The 25,340-nt window shown below is 38.9% G+C and overlaps 1 protein-coding gene across 16 annotated transcripts in view; it reads right to left on the bottom strand.

Moving 5' to 3' along the window:
* BNC2 (basonuclin 2) overlaps nt 1–25,340 on the bottom strand; it is a 418,685-nt gene that overhangs the window by 104,091 nt on the left and 289,254 nt on the right. For 15 of the 16 annotated variants that reach the window (XM_032880536.1, XM_032880547.1, XM_032880535.1 and 12 more), the window contains one exon: nt 18,610–18,845. In XM_032880536.1, the coding sequence (XP_032736427.1) occupies nt 18,610–18,845 (236 nt within the window). Of the gene's footprint in view, nt 1–15,117; nt 15,138–18,609; nt 18,846–25,340 lie in introns of those variants that run through there. The other variant, XM_032880550.1, reaches the window with a different exon arrangement.

Below are 25,340 nucleotides of genomic sequence, written 5' to 3'. Positions count from 1 at the left end.
TGATCCTTTAAGCCCTCCTTAGTATTTATGTAATATTTACTAAATTAAAATGATTATAAGGTATATATCTCAAAAAATGAAAGAGCCCTATAGAAAAATAATACCTTACCACTGTCACTACATAACACTAATGTGTAAATTCTACCATCTTGTATAAAGGTTAAATGACAAAAGTAGCAAATTAACTAAAACTACAATAACAAGGATATGCATAAAATAGGAAAGATGTAAACTATGATATAAAGAACACAAAACATGGAGGAAGTAATAGGAAAAATGTAGAGTTTTAGAATGTGTTCAAATTTAAGTTACTATCAAATTAAAATAGACTGTAATATACATACAAATATATATGTGCACCTTATGGTAAACATAAAGCAAAAACTTATAGTAAATGCACAAAAGAAGATGAGAAAGGAATTTAAACATTACACTATAAAAAATATTCAAACATGGAAGAGAAAAAAAGAAGATGAAAAGAATAGAGAAGAACTACAAAACCAGCCAGAAAACAGTTAACAAAATGGTAATTAAGTACATAGTTATCAATAATACTTTAAATGTAAATGGACTAAATTCTTCAATTGGGTGGCTGAATAGAATAAAAAAAGAAACATCTATATACAGCCTTCAAGAGACTTACTTCAGAAAGAAGTACATATGCAAACTAAAAATGAAGGGATGGAAAAAGATATTTCATGTAAATGGAAACGAAAAGAAAGTGTAACTGTACTCATATCAGACAAAACAGACTTTTTAAAACAAAGACTGGTATAAAAGACAAAGAGGGATACTACATAAAGGAGTCAACCCAACAAGAAGATATGACATTTATAAATATATATGCACATTATAGGAGCATCAAAATGTATAAAGCAAATATTAACCAGATCCAAAGGGAGAAAATGACAGCAATACAATAGCAGGGAACATTAATATCCCACTTACATAAATGGATAAATTATCCAGACAGAAAATCAATAAGGAAACACTGGCTTTAAACAACACATTAAACCAGATGGTCTCAACAGATGTATACAAAACATTCCATCCAAAAGTAGCAAAACACACATTCATCTCAAGTGCACATGGAACTTTCTCCAAGATAGTTCACATGTAAGGCCATAAAACAAGTCTCAATCAACTCAAGAAGGCTGAAATCCCTGTTAAGCATCTTTTCTGACCACAATTGTATAAAACCAGAAATCAGTTACAAGAAGAAAGCTAGAAAAACTACAAATGCATAGAGACTAAACAACATGTTACTGAACAACTACTGGATCATAGAAGAAATCAGAAGAAAAATTAAAAGAATACCTAGAGACAAATAAAAACAAAAATATGACATACCAAAAATCTATGTGATGGAGCAAAAGCAGTGAGTTCGCAGCAATACAGGCCTACTTGAAGAAGCAAGAGATCCTCAAACAAACAATTTAACTTTACATTTAAAGCAACTAGAAAAAGAAAAAGGCCCAAGGTTAGCAAAAGAAAGGAAATAATAAAGATAAGAAAGGAATAAATGAAATAGAGACTATAAACACAATATAAAAGATCAATGAAACTAAAAGCTGGTTCTTTGAATAGATGCAAAAATCTTCCCCAAATTTCGCAAACCAAATTCAATGATACATTAAAAAGATCAGACACTATGATCAAGTAGGACTTATTCCAGGGGTAAGGATGGTTCAACATCCATAAATCAATCAACATGATGTACCACCTTAACACAATGAGATAAAAATCATCTGAGCATCTCAATAGATGCAGAAAAAGCATTTGACAAAATTCAGCGTTCATTTGTGGTAAAAACTCTTAAACATAAAGGGAAAGTACCTCAATATAATAAAGTCCATTTATAACAAACCCATAGCTAGTATCATACTCAATGAAAAAATTTTTCCTCTATGATCAGGAACAAGACAAGGATATTATATTATTCAACATAATACTGGATATCCTAACCAGAGCAATTAGACAAGAAAAAGAAATAAAAGACATATAAATTGGGAAAGAAATAGTAAAACTTATTATTTGCAGGTGATGTGATACTATATAGATAACTCAAAAGACGGCACTAAAAAAATTATTAGAATAAATGAATTCAGTAAAGTTGTAGGATATAAAATTAATATAAAAAATGTCACACTTCTATATATTAATAACAAACTATGAGAAAGAGAAACCAAGAAAACAATTCCACTTTCAATCACATCAAAAAGAACAAAATACCTAGAAATAAATTTAATTGAGGAAGTAAAAGATCTATACACTGAAAACTCTAAGACATTGATGAAAGAAACAGAAGATGATGCAAATAAATAGAAAGATAGTCTGTGCTTATGGATTAGAGGAATTAATATTGTGAAAATGGGCATACTACTCAAAACATTCTATAGATTCAATGCAATCCTTATTAATATATTAAAGGTGTTTTTCACAGAACTGGAACAAATAATTCTAAAATTTATATAGAACCACAAAAGACACCAAATATCCAAAGTAACCTTAGCAAAGAAGAATAAAGCTGGAGGCATCACACTCCCTGATTTCAAACTATACTATAAAGCTACAGTAATCAAAACTGCATGGTTTTGGAATAAAAACACACACATAGATCAACAGAAGAGAATAGAGGACCCAGAAATAAACCCATTATATTTGGTTAATTTTTGACAGAGGAAGCAAGAATATACAATGGACAAAGGACAGATCCTTCAATAAATGGTGCTAGGGAAAACTGGACAGCTATATACAAAAGAATGAAACTGGACCACTTTCTTATACCATAAACAAAAGTTAACTCAAAATGGATTGAAGATTTGAATGTAAAACCTGAAACGATAGAAAAAAATATAGGTTGTTCTTAGCGATTTTTTTTAAAAATCTAAGTCCAAAGGCAAGGGACACAAAAGCAAAAACAAACAAACAGGACTACATCAAGCTAAAAAGCTTCTGCACAACCAAGGAAACCATCAACAAATGAAAAAGCAAGGAACACATATAGATGGCAATAGGCACATGAAAAAAATGCTCCAAAAAGGGAAAAAAAAAAAAAAAAAGGAAAAAATCCTCAACATCGCTAATCATCAGGGAAATGCAAATCAAAACTATAATGAGATTTCACCTTTTATCTATCAGAATGGCTATTATCAAAGCCAAGAAATAACAAGTGTTGGTGAGGATGTGAAGAAAAGGAAGGCTCATACACTGTTGATGGATATAAATTAGTATAGTCACTATGGAAAACACTATGAAGCTTCCTTTAAAAATTTAATATAGAACTACCACATAATCCAGCAATTCCATTACTGGGTATCTAGCCAAAGAAAACAAAAATGCTAATTTGAAAAGATATATGTACCTGTACATTCACTGCAGCATTATTTATAATAGGCCAAGATATGGAAACAACTGAAGTGTCCATCAGTGGATAAATAAATAAATGGTGGTGTGTGGATATAAACACATACAAAATGGAATACCAGTCAACCATAAAAAAGAATGGAACTTTGCCATTTTTGACAACATGGATGGACCTTGAGGAGATTATGCCATGTGAAACAACTCATACAGAGAAAGATAAATACTGCATGATTTCACTTCTATGTGGAATCTAAAAAACAAAACACAACAAAACAAAACCCAGACCCATAAATAAAGAGAAAAGATTGGTGGTTTCCATAGGAGAGTGGGGTTAGAAGGTAGACAAAATGGGTGAAGGGGATCAAGAAGTACAAACTTTCAGTACAAAATAAATAAGTCATGGGGACATAATGTACAGCCAAGGGGACTATAGTCAGTAGCAGCATTTTAACTTATGATGATAGATGGTAATTGAAGATTTTGTGGTGATCATTTTGCAATGTATACAATGCCAAATCCCTGTGTTGTACACCTAAAACAAAGATAATACTTAGATCAATTTTATCTCAATAAAAAATTAAATTCTACCATCTTGACTTTCTATTAATATAAAATAACACATGAAAGAAAAGTATACTTATTTTTCCTGAAGTAACCCAATCCAACGATCTTAATAAAAGCTAAACACTGACTAAAATAGATGGCAACCAGACTCATAGCAAGACATACTTGACCTATGGCATAGCCAAATTTAAAAAGTTTGTGAAATTTAAACCATCAGATAACTTCGCAGGTCTGGGAAACCACAACTTATACCCAGGATGCTATTTAGGGCTTCAAAGCAATATGCTCAAGTGAATAAATCATGCATGAAAACCCTATACTATAGCATTCTTTTATAAAGTTCCTTTTAAAGAAGCATTCCCCCTCCAAGGGTGTGCCTCTTTCAGGTCCCAGATACTTTTCCATATGGGAAATATAATGCAGTAAAGCTTCCTTCCATCTGGTGTCTTGAAAAACATTTATGAAGTTTTACTGTACATTTCTGATAATCCTGATATTCCAGACATCTTTTTGTCAAAGTTATCTTAAAATGTGAACCTTAGAAATCATAATTTATATTAACGGCCTGGATCCAGGTGTAAGGTAGAAAATAGAGAAAAGACAGAACAAAGCAGATAGTGCTTTCAGATGGTCCTTTTTATTGTGCTACCAAATCTAAGACCACTTTCCATAAGAAGAACCTATGGGTACCATATATAGCAAGTCCTTAATTATATACATATATTACTTATGAGTCAAATAAGCAATCGGATGAACTGAAATTCTATGCACTGAGTGAAGGAAACTAACAAAGGGAATATAAAATAATTCCAAATTTGATGTTCATAATTTAGTAGGTACTGTATTTAATATATTTGATATAAAACATCTACATTTTAATTGGCCCAACTGCTCCCCAAGTGGCATTGACAATAGTAATTCCATGGAGATTTTCCTGTTCTAAATGAGTGACTTCATGAGTAGCTTTTGCAGAATGATCCTAATGGAGTTAAAAATGATCATCTTTGGATTCTCCTGAAAAGGGAATTTTTAAAGTACTTTTTTATTAACTTGTCAAAACATTTATGAGGTAAGGAATTAGAAGGAAACACCTCTTTGCTGTTTAACATCTGGGATCTAATAGGTTTTCCATAAGACAGCAAAATCTCATTAATTCAAACTAAAATAATGTTTTTAGTTCAAAAAGTGGGAGCTGGGTTGAAAATTAATTTTGTTTTAGTCAATCATTTAATTGCAGAGTTTGAATTCATAGTACAATCAAGACAGGGAATGTTCAAAATTCTTAGGGCATTAACTTTTCAGGAAAGTTGGAAATTTGTCCACAAAGTCTATTTAAATAGAACTCATTATTGTACTAATTATAGATCATGTTTATATAGTCATTAGAAAATGTCCACTAATGACCTCTGCTTTCATGTAGCTTAACTTGAGCCGCAATCTCAACCAAACTGAGAAGTGTAACAGAGAAGCATGGTGTCTATCTCTTTGCCATTTGAATATAGGAGCTACTCAAGCAAATATTGTTAAATGAATACATTTTCCTGAACTTTCAAAATAGGAAAAAAATACAACACAAAGGAAAATGTGACCTAATGGGATTTTTAAAAAGGGATCGAAGATCAAATTAGAAACAAGGATTATACACCAAATAAACAGAACACCTTAAGTGATACATCTTAAATTAGTAATAACAGGCATTATATGGTCAATTTCCATTTACCACCTCTAACTTACCTAGAAGTTTTCTAGATTTACCTCCCCAAAGTTTTAACCAGATGTCTCAATTCATTTTTCCTTATTAAAAAATTAATATGCATACTAAAGAAGACAATAATCTTTCTACCTCTGACCCTAGCACCATATAATTATTCAACATGTTGTTATCTTGTAACACGAAAACACAACCCAGAGTGACAAGAAATTAAAATGAAAATGTCAAACTTGCAGAAGAAGTTTACATAAGCAAATCTTTTGCATATAAAAATCTTTTTTCAATAAATATTAAACTTTTACATAAAGACAATTCATGGATGGAAAACAATCCTATTTATGCATTGAAAATGATAAAATTATTTAAACATTACATGCTTCAGACTTTTCATTAATTCAGACTGACGCACTCATTAACTTGAAATACTAGTGTTTTCCCATCCTGTATATGAAATATGCCTATTATGGTTGGGTACCTGAGTATATGAGTCTCTTGACGTATAAAATTAAAATAGGGAGAATCACCTGCTCCCAAAAACACCGAAAATTATCTAAATTTTGATTTGGAGTAAGCGAAGTATTTCTCAAATCCTTAAAATCATTTTTGTAGGCAGGTTTCAGGGGGTTGTCCCTATCGGATACAAGCATAATTGACTACAAAAATGCATAAGTAAAGGAAGCTAATGGCCTTGCTTAATTAAAATGTAAAACTTCACCATCTTATATTCCATTTATATGATTTTAAAGGAGGCTTCAGTAAGTCACTCTCTTGACAAGAGCATTCAGATTGCAGAGAAGGCTACAAAGGCGTTAATGACATTTACCCCCCTAATAAGAGCTGTTCACACTTCATGGTTTTTCCTTGTTATTGCTCAGGACAGACACTAGCACCTCATTGAAAGATCAGTGCTGCAAAGGAAAAAAGGCCCCTTGAGACATCTCAGACTTGAGGAAAAGCACTAAATCAGGTGATGCTACATAGATGACACATTTGATTCTCAGGGGTTCTTACTCACCCTATGGCCATGGATTTGAGGCAGTTAACATACAGCCAATCAAAACCCTCCCCCACTCCCAGAAGACAGGGCCATCCACTTCTGCAGCAGGCATAGTGAAGGTTAGGGAGGAAAGAAATAAACTTCTTTCAGGTGCCCTAGGTCTGGCAGGATCCAAATGTCTTGTACTGCTCTCAGTTAATCTCCATCGATGTGTGGCTGAATGAATAAAACACTGACCTTTTCACCTAAGAGACCACAATTTGAATCCAACGTAAAGTCACTGGAGGATCAATGGACAGCGGCACTCATATTTTAAAGCAATAAACCACTGCAAAAAGGGAAAAGGAAGAAAGTTTTTTACCGTGGTTTTGGCCACAGCTTCAACCCGGTTTCCCTGGCTCAGCTATGATGAATTGGATCTCTGATTCAGAATTGAAAAGCTCCCAGCGCTGCCCCTATGGATCTCAAAATCTGGCACGAGCCCATGGCTACTGCCAGGCGGACACTCCCTCACATGTCAATGCGCGGAAAGGCAATCCCGGCTGGTGGTGGAATGACGGCTGGCTCAATGGAATATACTCAGCATGAACTCCAATCCTGGCAGAGAGGACGGACACAGAAACAAGTAGCTCTTAATTACTCTTTCAAGGGAAATTCAAGTGTATTTTGCTGTTGTTAATCTGAAATTCCTAAAGATGCTGCATACGTTTAAAAAGGGGCAAGTGAATAAAGTGACTGAAGGTGTGTCCCTGACTCAACGTTGTTTTGTGTCTTATCAACACACCGTAAAATAAACAGGTTTACTACGAACAGGTACCCTGGAGACAAAAATCTATAGGATAGATACTCTATTGTTTAAATGTCCATTTCTTTGAAGCCTGGGCTAACCTGACCGTAAGCCAATATCTTCGGTCTCCTGTGTTCCAAATATTCTATTTATTTCACAAAGGAATCCGAAAGAAACGCCTATTGTGCACTGCCTTCCTTTGGAATTGCATCCCAGAGAGGATGCAGTGTGCACCAGCCTACAAATTACCACACTTATTCCACTGCTATTTTTAAAACCAAAAAAGAAAAAAAAGTCCACAGCAGGAAAAGCATATTAAAATAAAAATAGAAAATACAGCAACCACATTACTCATACTAACTAGAAAGCTGCCTCTGACACTATTATTATGGCTTTGTTAAAGAGAGAAAATTACATGAGAACGAGAAAACCAGGTTAAAGTATTTCCTTACAGAAAAGACCTTCAGTTCTCAAAGTCTCTGAGAAATGATTTCCTAGGGCCTACAGGTGAGAAATACACAATAAACTGAAGATGACTTTTGGACAGAATATGCATAGCAACTGATATCTCATTCCCTTACTGTGGGGCCTTATGAATTATGGTCTACTCATAGCCATGCAAGGCATCGTACTGTTAAAATGCAAAACTATCTGTCTGACCTACTCTCCAAGTCCCCATCCCAAGTCTACGCTGACAGAGACAGAGAAAGAGAGAGTGAGAGAGAGAGAAAGAATATAACACTCAGTGCCACCAACAAATGAAAACACTTCCTAGATAGCAAAAGGACCTCAGTGGTGAGTTTATAAAACAACTGTTCAGGAAGCCACTAGCCAGTGATTGGCCTTTTGAGGGTTATTAGCAGCAACAAATGCCAGGTCTGTGAACCAAAAGAATCCCTAGTTACTCCCCTTAGAAAGGGACGTGATGTGGGGTGCCTGGCTGGCTCTGTGGGTAGACTATGTGACTCTTCATTTTGGGGTTACGAGCCCCAAGGGTGTGGAGATTACTTAAAAATAAAGTCTTTCGGGGAGCCTGGGTGGTTCAGTGGGTCAATGCCTCTGCCTTCGGCTCAGGTCATGATCCCAGGGTCCTGGGATCGAGCCCCGCATCGGGCTCTTTGCACGGCGGGGAGCCTGCTTCCTCCTCTCTCTCTGCCTGCCTCTCTGCCTACTTGTGATCTCTGTCAAATAAATAAATAAATGATCTTTAAAAAAAAAAGTCTTTTAAAAATATATAAATAAATAAATGTTAAAGAAGTGGGGGAGGGGGGAGGGAGGGAGGAAGGAGAGAGAGAGGAAGGAGAGAGAGGGGGGAGGGAGGGAGGGAGGGAGGAGGAAGGTAGGAAGGAGAGAAGGAAGGAAGGAAGGAAGGAAGTTAGGAAGGGATATGATGCAAATATTAGGTGAACCAAGACGAGCTTCTGAGCAACAGGCCTAGGCCTGGCCTAACACATTCACCTAAATCACAGCTCAGTGCTGCTCACCTAAGTGAAATGCAACTCTCCCCCATAAACTTGTTCACACCTCTCCCCAATGCAGCATTCTTCCTGTACGGAAAAATGCTTGTTCCATCCTTTCTACTAGGTAACAATATCTCTCTTCTTCCTTAAGAAGCTCCTCTTTCAACAGGTCTTCCTAGAGTAATTCAATTTGGCAGTGGTCACTTTAATTCTACTAGCAAATGTATTGGCCGGCATTCTATTTTCCAATTGCTGCTGGCATTACTTACAAGACTATCCTACATGAATCAAAGAAGTATATCTTTATTTATGCTTGTCCCATCTGTATGGATTTAGCAAGAGCTTCTAGCAACCCACAGAGATGCTCATCTCACTTTCTACTTTTTCATAGCCCTTCATGATTTCACATAGGAGACTATGAAACATAGGTCACTCAAAAGAAACAGATGGCTGACAAGGGCTAGGTCTTGAGAGCCTTTCCATGATTCCTTACTAAAGTCACAGATCTCAGTTCCTGGGCAAGCCCTCACCATCTCCTACCTGCCCCTTCAGTCAAATTGGGGGAAACATGTAGCTCCAATAAAATGTATGGACAACTAGAAGAATCACGAAGTTTCTGTTGCTCTGGAAACTTACAGGTTGTGAGGAATGGTGAATTGGAAAATGGCTTTACTTACAGAATTAATATTTACTGAGCTCTACTATGAATTTAATGAATGATTTCCCTTTATTCTCAAAACTCCAGTGAGGAGGTATCTGCAAAATGTGGCTTAGAGAAACTATGCATTTTTTGCAAGGCTGGAGAGCTAATTAATGGTGGAATTGAGGTCCAAACCTATAGTTCAGGAGCCTTCCACTTCAAACTCAACAAGGAGCTTGTCAGGGTATTGCTCTGGAGACCAGAAGGTTTAATCAGTGTCATCCCAGAGAATATCCATTTCAAGTAAATCTGAACTGGTTCTGATCAGATGGCGAGTGGCCAGAGAGCTGTGGGTTCATTTGTTGTTCCTCCCGGGGAACACAAAAATCCTCTCTCCATGTCCCACAGACACAAATTCTATTCTACCAGTTACTGCATTCCATCCTGGAATTTGGTGAGCTATCTATTTCTACTTTGCAAGGGTAAAGGGAGGAATATTTTTAAGCACAAAACATCAAGCTATGTCCTTGGATATAAGGTGTTTATTTTCATTGCTATTCAAACAGTTAGAGCTTTGGCAAGGGATTCAAAATCCCTATATTCCACTTCCAGTTTTGACCCTGCCTGAGGCCTTCAGCCACAGTAACGTTAAAACCAGGGATAACAGGCTCTGAAACCATCTCTCTAATAAGGAGGCTAAGAGAATTGCTGGGATAATGTCTGTAGAGTGGTCCAAGCACTCTGGAAAGCAGATACTGTAAATATAGGACATTGCTCTGAACCATCTACCTCTTGCATATCCCTGCCAAAGACAGGGGGATCTTGATCATTCATACCTGTGATTTTTCTCTTCTGAAAGAGACTCACATATTGTTGACATAATACAAACACACCTTATGTTATGGTGGTGATAACCCAATCTTTAGTTGGAGTCAAATAATCCCTCCTCTGGGTCAGTACTATGGGTCACCTCTATATTCTTATAATTGTGATCATACAGCCTGCACAATTGGCTTATGGCGGCTTGGTCCTGCCCAGTGAAGGCTTCCTGAGAGATCTCTTCTGTACTCAGCACACAATCATTGATTAGTAAAATTTGCTATTTGAAGGACTACCTAAATGAATTTAAACCTAGAACCATTCTTCTTTCTGCTCCAGAAATTTCCTAAAAATCTGTGAGGTCAGCTAATACCCATAAAAAAGGTTGTCTGTTTTAAGTAAGTTTTGCTTTATGCAGTGAAGTGAAAGCCCAGATATTCTAACCATTTTAAGAGATTCATCAAGTAGTCATCATTCTGTGCCCAGTGCTTAGAAGAATATTGGAAGAGTTGATGAAATAGAAAAATGCAAGGGTAATAAAATGACTGTCATTTTTGGAATACGCTAATACTTAAAAACTTAAAAAAAGAAAAAGCACACATACATATTCACACACTCACAATGTAGAACCCGTTAACAAGAGTGCTGTGGGCTAGCCACTGCACTAAGTACTTTATAAATATCATTTCCTTTAACTCTACGAATGAAGAAACTGAGGTTCAAATATGTTAAATGGCCTATCTTAAGGAACAGAGCTATCAAAAGTTGAAACCAAGATTCATACCCAAGTCTGTCTCACGCCAAGGTCCAAAGCCTTTGTCACCATATTCTACTGCCCCTTACTCATAATCAGGTCTATATCACATAGGTACATATATGCAGGTTTGTGTGTGCATGTATGGACATATGTGTGTCTGTCTTATTTCCAAATGAATAGTAGCTATTTTTTTGGCCGACTGCATGGGAAGGCACTCTGTTCTAAGAGACACAGTGAAATATTAAAAAAAAAAAAAAATCCTGGATTTAAGGCTGCTTTATACACAAAGGTCTTAAATGGCATGTTGGGAAGAGTCTATATCATCATCCTTTTCATCATTATGTTAATCGTTAACATTTACTGGATACTTAGCAAGTGGCACTACTAAAGGCTTTATATGTATCATCTTATTTTATCTTCACAATAAACCAATGAGGTACTGTTAGTATCCTCGCTTTCAAGGTGAGGGAACCAAGGCTTGGGTAGCCAAAGACACAGCCTATTTTTACACATTTAGTAAGAAATGGAACCGGGATTCAAACCCACGGACCTGCTTTAATACTCTACTCTGCTGCTCTAAGCTTGCCTTGTCCAGTTGTATAAAAGAAGGTAGAATTACAGCTAGGCCACCAAACCTAAGTGGGGTACTGATCTGGGCTCCTCCTCCACGGTGGAAAGGTACAGCTGGGAGTGGCTGCTCAGTCCCAGACTACACATCCTCGCTCCTAAGTGACTACTTGGCCCCATTTAGATGGAAGCTCTGATCAGTGACTTGTAGGAGAAATGACCCACTCTGCTTTCTGACCTCATGAAAACCTTCCACACAAAAGAACCTCTATCCTCTCTCAGCACTGCCACCTGGATGAGGAGCCCGAGGCCCCAGAGAACAGCAGAGCTACAAAACAGCAAAGGCCCTAAGTTGCTGGAGATGTTTGGGGAGGTCAAAGCACCTCGGGGAGGAAAATGTTCCCCAACCAGGAATGCTGACCGATCTCGCTGAGAGAGAAATAAACTCCTGTTGTGTTAGGCCACTAGTATTTCAGGGTTTACTTACTAAAACAATTAGCATTTATCGTATTAACTAAAGTTTAAAATGTATTTATCCTTTTCTAAGCATTTGATCTCTGCAGAGAAACAGGTTTATCTTATTAACCGAAGTTTAAAATGTATTTATCCTTTTCTAAGCATTTGGTGTCTGCAGAGAAACAGGTTTGACACCTGGTGTTTCTCTGCTGTAACCAATCAGAGTTAGGTTTATGCACAGATACAAGTGAAAACAAAAACCAACTTCAGTGGTGGTTTATAATATGTTTTCATGTACATTAGTTCAACTTTTTGCCATTTAAGAGCAAGAGAGGGGGTGCGCCTGGGTGGCTCAGTGGGTTAAAGCCTCTGCCTTCGGCTCAGGTCATGGTCCCAGGGTCCTGGGATAGAGCCCCGCATGGGGCTCTCTGCTCAGCAGGGAGCCTGCTTCCTCCTCTCTCTCTCTGCCTGCCTCTCTATCTACTAGTGATCTCTGTCAAATAAATAAATAAAATCTTAAAAAAAAAAAAGAGCAAGAGAGGTAAAAGGGGTTATCTTGGTTTTAAAGTTGAAGAAACTATGGGAGCACTTGGGTGGCTCAGTTGAATGTCTGACTCTTGGTTTTGGCTCAGGTCATGTTATCAAGGTTGTGAGATCAAGCCCTGCCTCGGGCTCTGCACTGCGTATGGAGCCTGCTTATGATTCTCTCTCTCCTTCTGTCCCTCTACCACCTTCCATCTCCAAGAAAGAAAGAAAGAAGAAAGAAAAGGAAGAAGAGAAGGAGGAGGAGGAAGAAGAAGAAACTGTGGCTGAGAATGGCCAATTTTCCATACTCACATATGTAATTAGTGGCAGTATGGGGACTTTGGCGCAATACTCTCACTCAATGTCCAGTGCCCCTCTACCATCCAACTTGATATCCTTTTATGGACCCGGAAAAGAGCTAGTTCATCTCTGCTCCACCTCCTGCACATGATAAAGTTGAAATCTTGTTGATTAGGTTTTTTAACACTCTTACAAAGGTATGTATTCCTGGAAAGGTTAGTCAAAGAGCAGAATTTACAATGAAGCATTAATGATAAATATCAGATCTGGAGAAAAATTGGGGTTATGGAAATGGGAGAGGAAGGTAATCTAAAACACAGTAGAATATCAAGAAATACCCAGAAAAGGGATAAAAAAAAAAAAAGATGGACTAATTTCACTAAGATCATGTGGATAAAACCTGTCACTGAATGCCAAGAGTCATCTTAACTGTCTTTCCAGTTCAAGATTCTCAGGCCTTCTCTGTTCCCTACAATGCGCTCCTCTGATAATACAAGGCCCTCACAGATTATATTCTGGAAAGACATCTTGGTTGTCTTAAAACAAAAAATAAATATTCCACACAGAATCGGAGACCTGAGTTCAAATCAGATTTCAAAATTTTCTCCCTCTGATATTTGGAAGCACTATTATGTATCAAGCTGGGTAGGGTTGGGTTACAGTGGTGAGCAAGAGATAAGGGGTTCTTATCCTCAGGAAGCTTATAGTGCATCAACTGTGCCAATTAATAGCTTCTGTGATCATGGGAAAGTCATTCAATCTCTTCGAATTTCAACTACTCCGAATGTTAATTCGCTGGCAATATCTACAAGAGAATGGTATATAAGAGGATTCAAAGAGCTAATATATGTGAACTTGCTCCGAGAAGGGCTGTTTAAATACAAGTGTTTGCTGAATATTGACGTTTTCTACCACATGGATACCACAAAACACTTGTTCTACACAGACCACTAGCTAGGGCGTGTGAGAGCCTTTGTTTCTCTTCCTACTGCCCTCAGGAGCCCATGTGTCCTTACAGTACCTATGAAGCCTGAGAAAAGACTACAAGCCCTTGGACCAATTAGTTACTGCATATTCCATGAGTTTCATGGTGAAACATCAAGCTATACCAAGTGAAGCAGGTTTTTTTACACATTCATTTAACAAATATTTATTGAGTGCCTTCCCTTTGTGGCATTCCCTAGTGAGGAAGCCAAGAAGAAAACCATTTTAACAGTTGACTTAATTGATTGATTTTAAATTGGCTTGGAGCTTGAGGGAAACAGTCTTGAGGTAGAGCCACACAAGGAAAGACTTACTTACACTGGTTAACCTGGACAGAAAAGGTCTCTGCAAAAGAGTGGGACTTCAGCTGACACCTAAAGAACAAGAAACTGCCTATCTGTAGAGAGGAGTAGGGGTATCCAGGCAGAAGAACCCATATATGAGAATGCCCCAAGTTGAGGAAGAGTTCTGAGAAGGTTGACAGGAAAAGACTATGAAATGGAAAGGGTTTGTGGAGTCATTTACCTACTCTCATAAACCACTTATTCCAGAACTTCTCAGAGTCTTTATGCTGATGTGTACCTTGATGCTCCATCAGAAGGATCCTGAGTGTAGTTCCTCCCAAATCTGATGTCAGACCTCTGGAAGACTAGTCCCCCCAGAATACTCTGGGAAATAATCTCTTAAAGTGTTGATAGTTCTATTAGTTCTGATTGTTTCAAGACACAGGTGGTTTGAAATGTGCCCCCCCCCCCCCACCCGCCCTCTCACAAGGCTGCTGATACCTTAGCTAATTATTCGGAGTGTCTGATATGGTTCTCTGAATTCTGGCAGGACTCATTTACAAAGCACGAGATTTCCATAGGTGGACCGGTATATGAGCCCTGGCAAGTCAGATACACATTCAAACTGAAAAATGACTGTGTGAAAACCTGATTTTTAAATGATTAAATTCAACAGTGATAATCACCTATCCTCTTATACCCTAAGTCAAAGGCAGGGAAAATGGGGAAAGGACAGAACATTGCTTTTATTTATTGTCAATACATGTACCATGCAATATAAACTTGAAAAAAGAATTACTCTTTGGCAGCAGGAAAAACATCTTACGTTCCTTTAGATTTTAACATCTAACTGCCTATTTCCTTATTTTGCTGTTTTGTGGGAAAAAACCTAAAACTTACCTCACTTTTTCTGTACTTTATGAATGAACACTCTAATTGCCACACAGGAGAATGCTGGGTTTTCTACCTTTAAGATGTTACCTGGATTCTAAAATCACTGTGGTCCCAGTTCTGCTATACGTTTTACACCTAGCTGGCTCACTTACGAATTACATGGATAATTACAGAAGTGAAAAAACCATTTTTACCAAAACAGCACAGGATTCTTGAAAGATATTGTTAGTCTTTTAAATGAATCTGGGCCATCACTATCACCTCCTTCTTTCCTTTTAATAACCTCCTCAGACACGTTCCTCTTTTCCCTTACATCCAAAAATTCAAAATCAGATCAGACACCTGCTATTCTTCCACATTCAAAACTATCTCTGAAACCAGCAGTAGCTGTGTATACATAAGGGATGGAGGTTTAGGCCCAGAGAGAGTTAAATTAATATCCTGGCTTCACCAGTTCAACTTACCGTACATCTTCATTTGCCCAATAACACAATCTATAGCCAACTGCTAACCAAGTCAATATGTGGTAAGACTAACAGCCACCCTAACTTGCCTTGATAATTATTTTCCTTTAACTGACATAATATTCAATATACTGTTGTTGAGAGCAATAATGCTAAAATTGATGCCTTGAGGGCTACAAGACAATTGAGTTTTAGCCAGATAGAATGACTTGTATGCTAACAGTGGATTACAGGGTTCCACAACCTTTGGACACACCGTTTACATCTTCCTTGCATGAAAATGTTACATATAATTATATTCAAAGTCATTTGTGTATACCTTATCATTACTACATGTAATTTTTAAAATACTGGCCAATAACCAAATCACATTGCTTTAGAGGAAAAGGGTTTATTTCTCTGGCCTATTTCTTGTTTTTTGAGTTCTTTTTTTTTTTTTTAAACAAAATGAGCATTTCCTCACTACACCGTTTTGTGTCCTTCAACCTCTTGCTTTTTCCCTAAACCAAGAACCATTTTCACAAGGAAGAAACAGATGATAAATGCTAAGGAACAAAAAGCATCATTTAAGTAAAATCTATTTTACATCAATCCTATCAATAAAACAAGACCGAAACTAAACCTAGTATTCTTCTAATGTAAAAATTATCTATGATTTTCTCAAAATGTCAATTCTAGGCCCTGAATGGAGAAGCAGATTTTATTAAGTTTAGGCTTTGTCAAAATCTATATTAAGTTAATAAAAATTAATTATAACTCAAGCATCACAATAAATGACAGAATTTTTCATATGTAATATTTCACCCTAAAATAAGAGACTTTATAATTTTAAGTTCACGGTTTTGCTGAATTTTCCTCTTATATTTAATTTCTCTTGTGATTTTGTATTGTTAAAGCCTGGGCCCTCACACAAAAAGAAATATGGAGTACATTTCAAAGTACATTTTCTATGCATGCCTTAGAGATAGGCTGAAACAGAGAAAAGTTAACACTTAAATAATAATTTCAAGTAAAACAAAGAACAGGTACTGGTCAAGGCAAAACATCAGGACTGTATCGCAGAACAACCTGCAGGTTACAGATTTATTGCCATCAAAATGCGACAGTGAACTGGGTTGTTAAGAGGGTAACTAATCAGTCATGCACACATCCATTTGGACAGGAAGATACCATGCGTCTGCTCCAGACAGCTCAGGCAAAAACATACACATAGAACTGAAACACAGCATTGATGACAGAACTAAGCACCAGAGTGGAAGGGGTAAAGGTAGTACTAGACTGGGGTGTACTATCACAGGTTTTGAATAAAGAGTGCTTAGGCACTAACAGTGACTGTTCACACTAACGGTTCTGTTCAAATATGTGCAAGAGCTTTATTCCCTTCTGTAGAGTAAGAGCTATCCCAAATGGATATTAATAATTACTCTGTGGAAATGGATATAGAAGGATGTGGGACCATATCTATTCCAGACCAGTATGAGCAGGTACCATGCTTTATTTTTCCTGGCCTCTTCCTTCTGGACCTCATGCCCCCTCAGGTCCCCTGACCACCCAGGACTTAACTTTCCACTCACCCCACGAAATGCCCCCATCCTGAGGCAAATGAGATAATGCTTGTGAAAGTCTTCTATAAACTAAAAACGTAATATATAATTATTCCTATTATCATCATCATCTTGTCTTCCGAGGGCCAAATTCTCTGTGCCTTCCAAGCTGACACCTCACTAAACGAAGCAATGATTCATCGCCGACCAAAGCAGTCACAGGAGCAGACGGGTTCTTCCACTGTCGTGTCTCTCTCTCCTTCCTGTCATCACACCCCTCTGCTCTCCTGCCCTGGCTAACACCTGGAGGTACCACATAGGAGAATGACAGGAATGTGTGTGTTTTTATGCCAGGTTAAAGCAAGGGGGAGATGTGAGGTCCTCCACTCATCACATACCAAGCTGGCAGCCAAAACCTTGCACACAACACACGGTTATTCGGGGAATAAACAAGGCTGGCAGAGCCAAAAGCAGGGTTTTTGTTTTGTTTTGTTTTTTGAAGGGGGTCAATTCTCCTGGTATTATTCCCACAAGAAATTTTAAAAATCACTTCAGATTCTACCTTCTCCAACTGTGATCTCCTTTGGCAGGAGGGAGTACTTCTTCATCGTCCAGTGTAGTCTTTTTGGATCCTGGGGTCTCCCAACATGCTGTTTTCAACATTTACCCTTCAAGGGTCGTAGGAAGACAGATGGCCATAAAAACATTTCAGAGGCAAAGTACACAATGCAAAGCGACTCATGACATACTGCAAAAAATGACGAAAAATGCAGGGACGTTGGGGTGGGGGGGAAGTGGAGGCTGCAGGCCTCCAGGAGAAGTCTTAAGACCCTTACCAGGTCGCAAGTGCCACTGATAACAAAGAAGAGGCTCAGGTTGGAAGAGCAGGTGTTGTGAAAGCCAATTCTACAACCATGTATGTGTTTTGGAATGTGGAGGTTTACTGGTTACAAAAGCAGAGAGTTTACAGAGGTTATGGTTCTTTTGATTCAGATGAAGAAGCAATAATTAGGGCACACAGACAACCAAAAAAAACAAAACAAAACAAAAAACCATTAAACCTACAAATACGGTGCAAGCAAAAGCCCTACTAAGCCCAGAAGAAATGTAATCTCAGATTTTCACGAACACGTCACCCACCTCCAAGAGCCCTTCCCTTCAGTGGGGCTACAATCAGACTTGCTGGAGAAGCAGGAGGCCCACGTTGTAGGGAGAGAGAGAGCTGAGTTTAAAAAGATGCAAACAGCAATGCTAGGCAACAGGCCTCTTGTTCCTTTCTACCATCCACCCCTGAGGCCCAGTGCCAGCCTGCTGGGACACAGTTCCTTCTTTCCAGCTCTCTGACAAGCCTGCCGAAGGGACCACCTTAATCAGAAGAGCGTGTGCACACCCAGGCCTGTGAGGGGCAGGAAAGAGACCAGGTTGGCGAGGCTTCTCCCTCAACCCGTCCCGGAGCTGGCGGGACACCAGCGGCACCGTCCTCCCCCTACCTGAAGGATGTACCCCCGGACGTAGTCCCGCAGCGTCCAGCCCAGGCCATGCAGTATGTGCAGAACCTCCTCCTGCTTCAGGACACTGAAGAGACGGTCCAGCAGGATCTTTAGCCGCACGGGCACCGCCTGCGTCCCGTAGAGCATCAGGCTGCTGATGTCGAACACCACGTTGGACTGCACGATCTCCACCTGGGTGGGGTGGTACAGGTGCTGCGTGCTGAGCTTATCCAAGGCTGTGGTGGTCCCACCAGAGTTCCAGAGGTGGGCAGGAATACAGACATGGAGGGAAAGGGCAGAGACAAAGTAGAAACAAGTCACTGGATGTCATCAGGGTTCCATTTCCACAGATGGATCATGCCTACAGATGTTTAAGTGAGATCTTGCAATGGAAACAGTTCTCGGCCCACCTCCTCCCTGCTTTTGCCTTTTCCTTTTGATTTGGTATGTCTATAAATTACAGACAACAGCAAATACAAAACACATTCGACTTTCAGAAAGATAGCCCCTGAGGATGCTTCTCAATGCGTGAAAACCTGACGAATTTAATTTGCCAGCTGAACTATAGCTCAGCCCAAATTGCCATGGTGTCCCCCATCCCCCCTCCCTCAACAAAAACAGAGGGACAAACAATTCCAGACTCCTGCCATAAGCATAGGCCGAACCAATATCAGTTTTCTGAGTAAGACTCACCCCTTATCATACTTGAATGGTTTAAAGAGGAAGAGGAGCATGCTTTTTAGACTACAGGGTTAAAAAAAACCCATGTGAGGGGATAAAGGCTCGTAATGTAACTCAAGTGAAATTAGCAAGTAGGGATTATCCCAAGAGGTAGTTCTTCCAACTCTCCCTCTTGTTATTTACCTGTTAGTTTAATGTTCATTGGCCCGTTCAAGAAAAAGGAATTCACAGTGTAACTTGGTCACTTTTTATAAACAGCTCTGACAAGGGTTTAGTATCAGATGAAAATAGGCAAAGAATGACAAACATCAAAGTGGAAGAATTTCTGTGTATTTCAGGGGTGTTACCTCAGTACAGAAAACTGAGGATGACCATCCTCCCAGTAAACACTTCAGGCCTTTTTCTCCTCAAGTCTAAGAAGTTACATCTAGATCTAAAAGCCAAGATAAGGTCATACATTCTAGTCCCCATCCTTATCTGAGCTCCTGGGAACCCTGCTGCAGATAATGTAATTACATTTTTCCTCAGTTTCTCTACAGTGAACAATTAAGATAACATTGTCTCATCCACAAGGCTCAAAGAGATGCTGCAAAGATTAATGGGATAATGAGTGAGAGGTGCTTTGAACTCGTTAAGAGAGCACAAAAGCCTTAGATCAACTGTCAGAATTATACACAGATGACCTTCCAGAGATTAAAAAAGATAAACATGTGAGCCTGAAAGATGGTCATCTAATCTCATAAGTCAGGCAAATGGGTATCAGACAACAACCAGGCTCAAATCGTAACTACACCTGAGAGCGCCCAAGGTTTTTGCAAGTTCTAAAGGCACTGCCTGGCTTTCTCAACCTCTCTTCCCAGCACTGCAGACCCTCACAGAATAGACTCCTGTACCTGCGCAGTCTGAGCAACTCCTGTTTGAAGATGCCCGTATTTCTGCATATTAATGCAGGTATTTAAAAGTACACGCACACACACAATTTTTTTTAGTATTTCAAATGTATTTTTTCAGGGTTCCTCCTCCACTCTCGTTTCCTCCTGACTTGTGGTCACCAGAGAGTTCATGTACTCTTGATAAATTGCTTTCTTATATCCACAGTGTAAAGGCCCTTATCATTTACCCGCTGGCTTCATTCAACACATTTACTCCCAGGAATACTTTGTCAAAGAGTTCGGGTTTCCTCATACTTCATTTCTTGCAGCTGATTTGTCTGATCTTTCCTATTCTAGTGGTTAAGTCAACTTTGAATAAATAGCTTTAAAAATTAATTTAACGTTTGGGAAAGATAAGGGATTCACAAGCCTAGGGATTGAAGTCTTCTCTCATTCCATAGGGCATTTAGACTGCAAAAAATGTAGGAATGGGGTATTATTATCCCTGTTCTTCTTCAAGTAGAGCCTTACTACTCAGCCTTCTTATGGGTAAGCTGCTCTGCTTACAGAATCCAGTGACCAGGTCAGGGGAAATCTGCTCCTCTCTTGTTTCCCTTCATCCACCCCTCCAGGTCTGCATCAAACACTTCTTCACCAACTATACTGCTAGCACGACAAAACAGGAAATGAAGAGGGGACAAAAGAGGGGGGAAAAGAGGGGAAAAGAGATGACACCAAGTCTCGATTTCTGTTCCCATGTTTGGTGCCTACAGCCATGCATTAAGCACACACAGGTGTGTGTACCTATGTGTTCGAGGGCTGGTTGGAAAGCTGTCACCCTCTCTCTCCTGCTCCTCAAAAAAGGGCTGGCAGTTTAAGGAGGGAAAGAGGACTAAAGTGTTTAGGCTCCAGAAACAAAGAGAAGTTGTTCAGACAACTGAAAGAGCACAAGTGGAAAGGTAAAGCAAAAACATTTCCCTAGATATGCATTTGAGAACAACAGAGTAAGAATATACCTGATTTTTCTTCATAAATATGCCATGTCAAAAAGGAGAAATACTGTTATAGCCACATAAATACATGGCAGGGATCAACAACTTTTTCTGTAAAATGCCAGACAGTAAATATTTTTGGTCTGTGGATCAAACGTTCTGTTTCACAGGTACTCACTTCTGCTGTTACAGAGGGAGAGCAGATAAGACTTAAACTAATGGGCGTGTTGGCGTTCCAATAAAACTTTATTTACATAAATAGGCACCTGGCCACATTTATACTGATATAGAGGATGAAAGGGTAGCCCAGATATTTAAAGAAAGTCAACAGTAGATAAGGGAAAAAACCTGAGTGTGATTTAAGCAGCAATTATCTAGGAGATGAGTCTCAGACAAAGGACTGAAAAATTAAACTGTCCAGTTTGCAGGTGTCAACTACAAATTTCAACATGTACACATCATCAAAGATTATGACCTGTCAAATTTCTTGAATGTATCAAAATTTCCTGCCTTATGACTGCTGGATCATACTAAGTCACCAAGTTGTCGACAACTTTTGGGGATGTTGCCTAGGTGGGCAAAGGTTAAGTGGCAATTTTTTAAGTTATCCTAATAATGGTGGACTGAGTCTGCCTCATGTCATGATCTTCCTATATCTGACTGTGGAGGACGGAAGTCTGAGTCTTAGTGGGGTTAGGAATATGAGTTGGGTCAATGGGGTGAATAAAATGTAGGGCAAGAACTTGTTCAGCCGAATGGGAGTGAGAAAAGAGGGTCACCTACCTTTATACTTTATGTGTCTAACCATCTTAAATTGCTCTATACCAATGGTATTCCCCAAATTTCATTTTCAAATAAAATCTTAAGAAAAACTGGGTATAAAAACATATAAAAGTAAAACTATTCTTGATGAAGCTGGAGTGCGTGTGGATTAGAGAACTTTTAATAATTTGTCATTCTCTTCTTCCATTCAACTTGTTTAAGCTGGGACTCCTAGAGTTGCTGGAAGCACAGTGCAAAAAAAAAAAAAAAAAAAAAAAAAAGCACTTTTCTATACAATAAAATGATGTCAACTGCTTTGCCTGCTTTACGTCTATTCCCCTTCAACCTGGTACCAGAAATTGATTTCCCTTTGGGGAGTCACTCTTCCCCTACACGCAGTATCAATTATTTCGCAGACCAGAATGTTGTGTTCCTTGAGTCAGGTCTGGAAACCAGGATATCTCAGCCCCTGGCACAGCACCTGCTTCAAGAATGGGCAAGTAACCTAAGTCTGCATGGAGAGGCTGACTCTAGGATTTTAGTTAGAACTACTGGGAAGTCTTCTTTTTCCTGGAAATTTGCAGCCAATCTACATGCTTGAGAATGAGAATCACATGGAAGACCATCAGGCTGCAAGATGGTCTTAGAAAGACCAAGTACTGATAATAACGGTTTGATCCAGAAGACACAGATATGGCAATGTTAAGGCCGGAATTTTCAGTTACATGAGCCAAAGAAATCTCTCCTCACTCTCCTTTTTTTATGTCTGCCTGAAGCAGGATTCCATAATTTGTATCTAAAGGAGGCTTAACTAAGACAACCACTTTTGGGGGTACTTTTCCAGCTACATCCCATGTAATTTCAAAGCAGCTATCAGTGGTTCAACTAAAGGTATATTAGTTCCAGGCCCAATGCTACTCACAATTTATCCGATGACTAGAAATAGGGTGTCCTTAACAATTTCCTATCTTACACAACTTTACAAAGGGTAATGGATACCATCAACATTATTAGATAAGAAAAAATGGTGTGTTGGGGGGCAGATAAATAAATTGACCATTTAAGTACTAACTAAAAGTCAGGCATCATTCTAGGGGGTTACAATGATCTCCTTTAATCCTTCAAAAAAATTAAAAACACACAGAGTTACTCTTATTGCGTGTTCGGAGATCACAGGCTCAATGAAGTAAAGTAACTGGCCTAAGGTCACTTAGTTATTTCTCCCAAGAAAATTCTGTTTCCACCACATGTTCAGATAAACAGTAAGTCTGGAAACTTGCAAGTCTTCATCATGTTGGAAGTCCCTCACTCCCAGCAATCTGGGCTTCTTGCCATCCCTCTGCTGAAGCAAGCATTTCAAAGGTCACCAACACCTGCTTTACTGTGAAATCCAAAAGCTTTTCCCTTCATTGTTCTCCATGACCTCTTCACAGCAGCTGACCTTACTGATCACCACTCCTCCTGTAACGCTCTTCTCCTTCAATCATGCATACATTCATTTATTCACCTGCACTATTAACTCAACAGCAACGTAGGAGCTGCACGCAGAAGCTAAAGTAATTTATGTTGTGGCCTCCACCTTCAAAAGGAGACAGAGGCAACCAGTATAAATGCTATAAAAGAGATTTGATAAAGTACTGTAGGGTAACTGCCAGGAAGGCACAGTCTTACAAGATAACTAGGAATCAGCAAGTGAGAAAGGAGGAGCACAGTCTAGGTAGATGGAACAAAGGCCGGCATTCTCAAACATTACATGCATCAGAATCACCTGCGGGGCTTATTAGACCACAGATTGCTGGGCCACTGTCCCCAGAGTTTCTGGCTGGGGCTGCGGTGGGGACCAAGGGCTTGCATTTCTATAAGTCTCCACAAAATGCTGCTGCTGCTGGCCAGAGACCACACTTTGAGAACCACTGAACTAATGGGATACATGAAGAGAATGAGTATCCACAGAATGTCTAATACTTGAGGCCAAATAGTTAGAGATAAGTACAAAAGAGTCGGATGGGCAAAGTGTAAGGAGCCTTAATACTAAAGGCCAAAAGCTGTGGGAGGCTTATGATATAATTTTATTTCCTGTTAATAGGATATAGAAAACATTAAACATTTTATAAGATAAAAATATCTTATGATTCTAAATATAAAACTTTGATGAGGGTCCACAAGTTGAATTAAAACAATGGCTGTCAACTTGAGGGACATGGCACGTGCTCATCAGTAAAAGCCACTGAATAAACCTCAGCCACAAAGCCACAACCCCCATTTCTCCTTTAAAAATTGTACCCTTCCTTCTTTACAAAATAATGGTGTAGTCTGACTTGACTTATACAGTGCAACGGCCCAGGGTGGAAAACTCTCCCGGGTGCCAAAATAAATGAGGCTTTCTGGAAGCCTCCTTTAATTATTAACAACAGCATCAAGAACCTGGGAAGGATTATTTCCTGACTATACCTATATGGATAAGGAGCAGCTAGAACCTGATACTTGGGTCTGTGTTGGAATATTCAGAATTCAGACAGAACATAAAATGGGACAAGAATAATGCATTCACCTCTAGCATTCCTATCTATTTTAACAATGAATCACTCTTTAGAATGTATCCTTGTGAGAGCAAAGCACAAGTGTCCAATACTGAAAATGGCTTTTGCCTCCCAAAACATTCAAAGGCAAGCCATTCTTTTCAATTAATCCTGACACTCAACCCTAGGAGTTGAGATCATTACCTGGGAAGAAAAACCCCTTGAGCCTACGACATGTCTACTCTTTTAAATTCAGTCTGAATATTTTCCTGGACCTACAAACTTTGTAATGCACACTAGATAAAATGTGAATAGAAATTTTACATGATTTCTTTCAACCTACTTAATCAAATACTAAATATTTATTTCAGCGATGATTAATCATCATTTTCTTTGAAGATTTTATTTATTTATTTGACAGAGATCACAAGTAGGCAGAGAGGCAGGCGGGGGGTGGGGAGGACAGGCTCCCTGCCGAGCAGAGAGCCTGATGTGGGGCTCGATCCCAGAACCCTGGGATCATGACCTAAGCTGAAGGCAGAGGCTTTATTTAACCCTCTGAGCCACCCAGATGCCCCTGATTGATCATCATTTTTGTCTTTCTTTTTTATTTGAGAGGAAGTGGGGAGGGGCTGAGGAGGGAGGGGCACAGAGAGGGGGAGAGAGAATCTTAAGCAGGTTCTACACTGAGCATGGAGCCTGATGTGGGGCTTGATCTCATGACCCTGCAGTCACGACTTGAGCCAAAATCAAGAGTCAGATGCTTAACTGACTGAGACACCCAGGTGCCCCTCAGCTTATTTCTTATAAAATTTTGAATATTTTCCACATCCTGTTAATAAAAGTAAAATTAACATAAATTATTATCTAAAGCCAAGGCACTTAATTTTTAGCAGTACATAACT

The sequence above is a fragment of the Lontra canadensis genome, unplaced genomic scaffold (genome assembly GCF_010015895.1).
Source record: "Lontra canadensis isolate GAN:19392208 unplaced genomic scaffold, GSC_riverotter_1.0 scaffold70, whole genome shotgun sequence".
Classification (NCBI taxonomy): Eukaryota; Metazoa; Chordata; class Mammalia; order Carnivora; family Mustelidae; genus Lontra; species Lontra canadensis.
The sequence above is the reverse complement of the archived record's forward strand: the minus strand, read 5'-3'. Positions and strand labels throughout refer to the sequence as shown.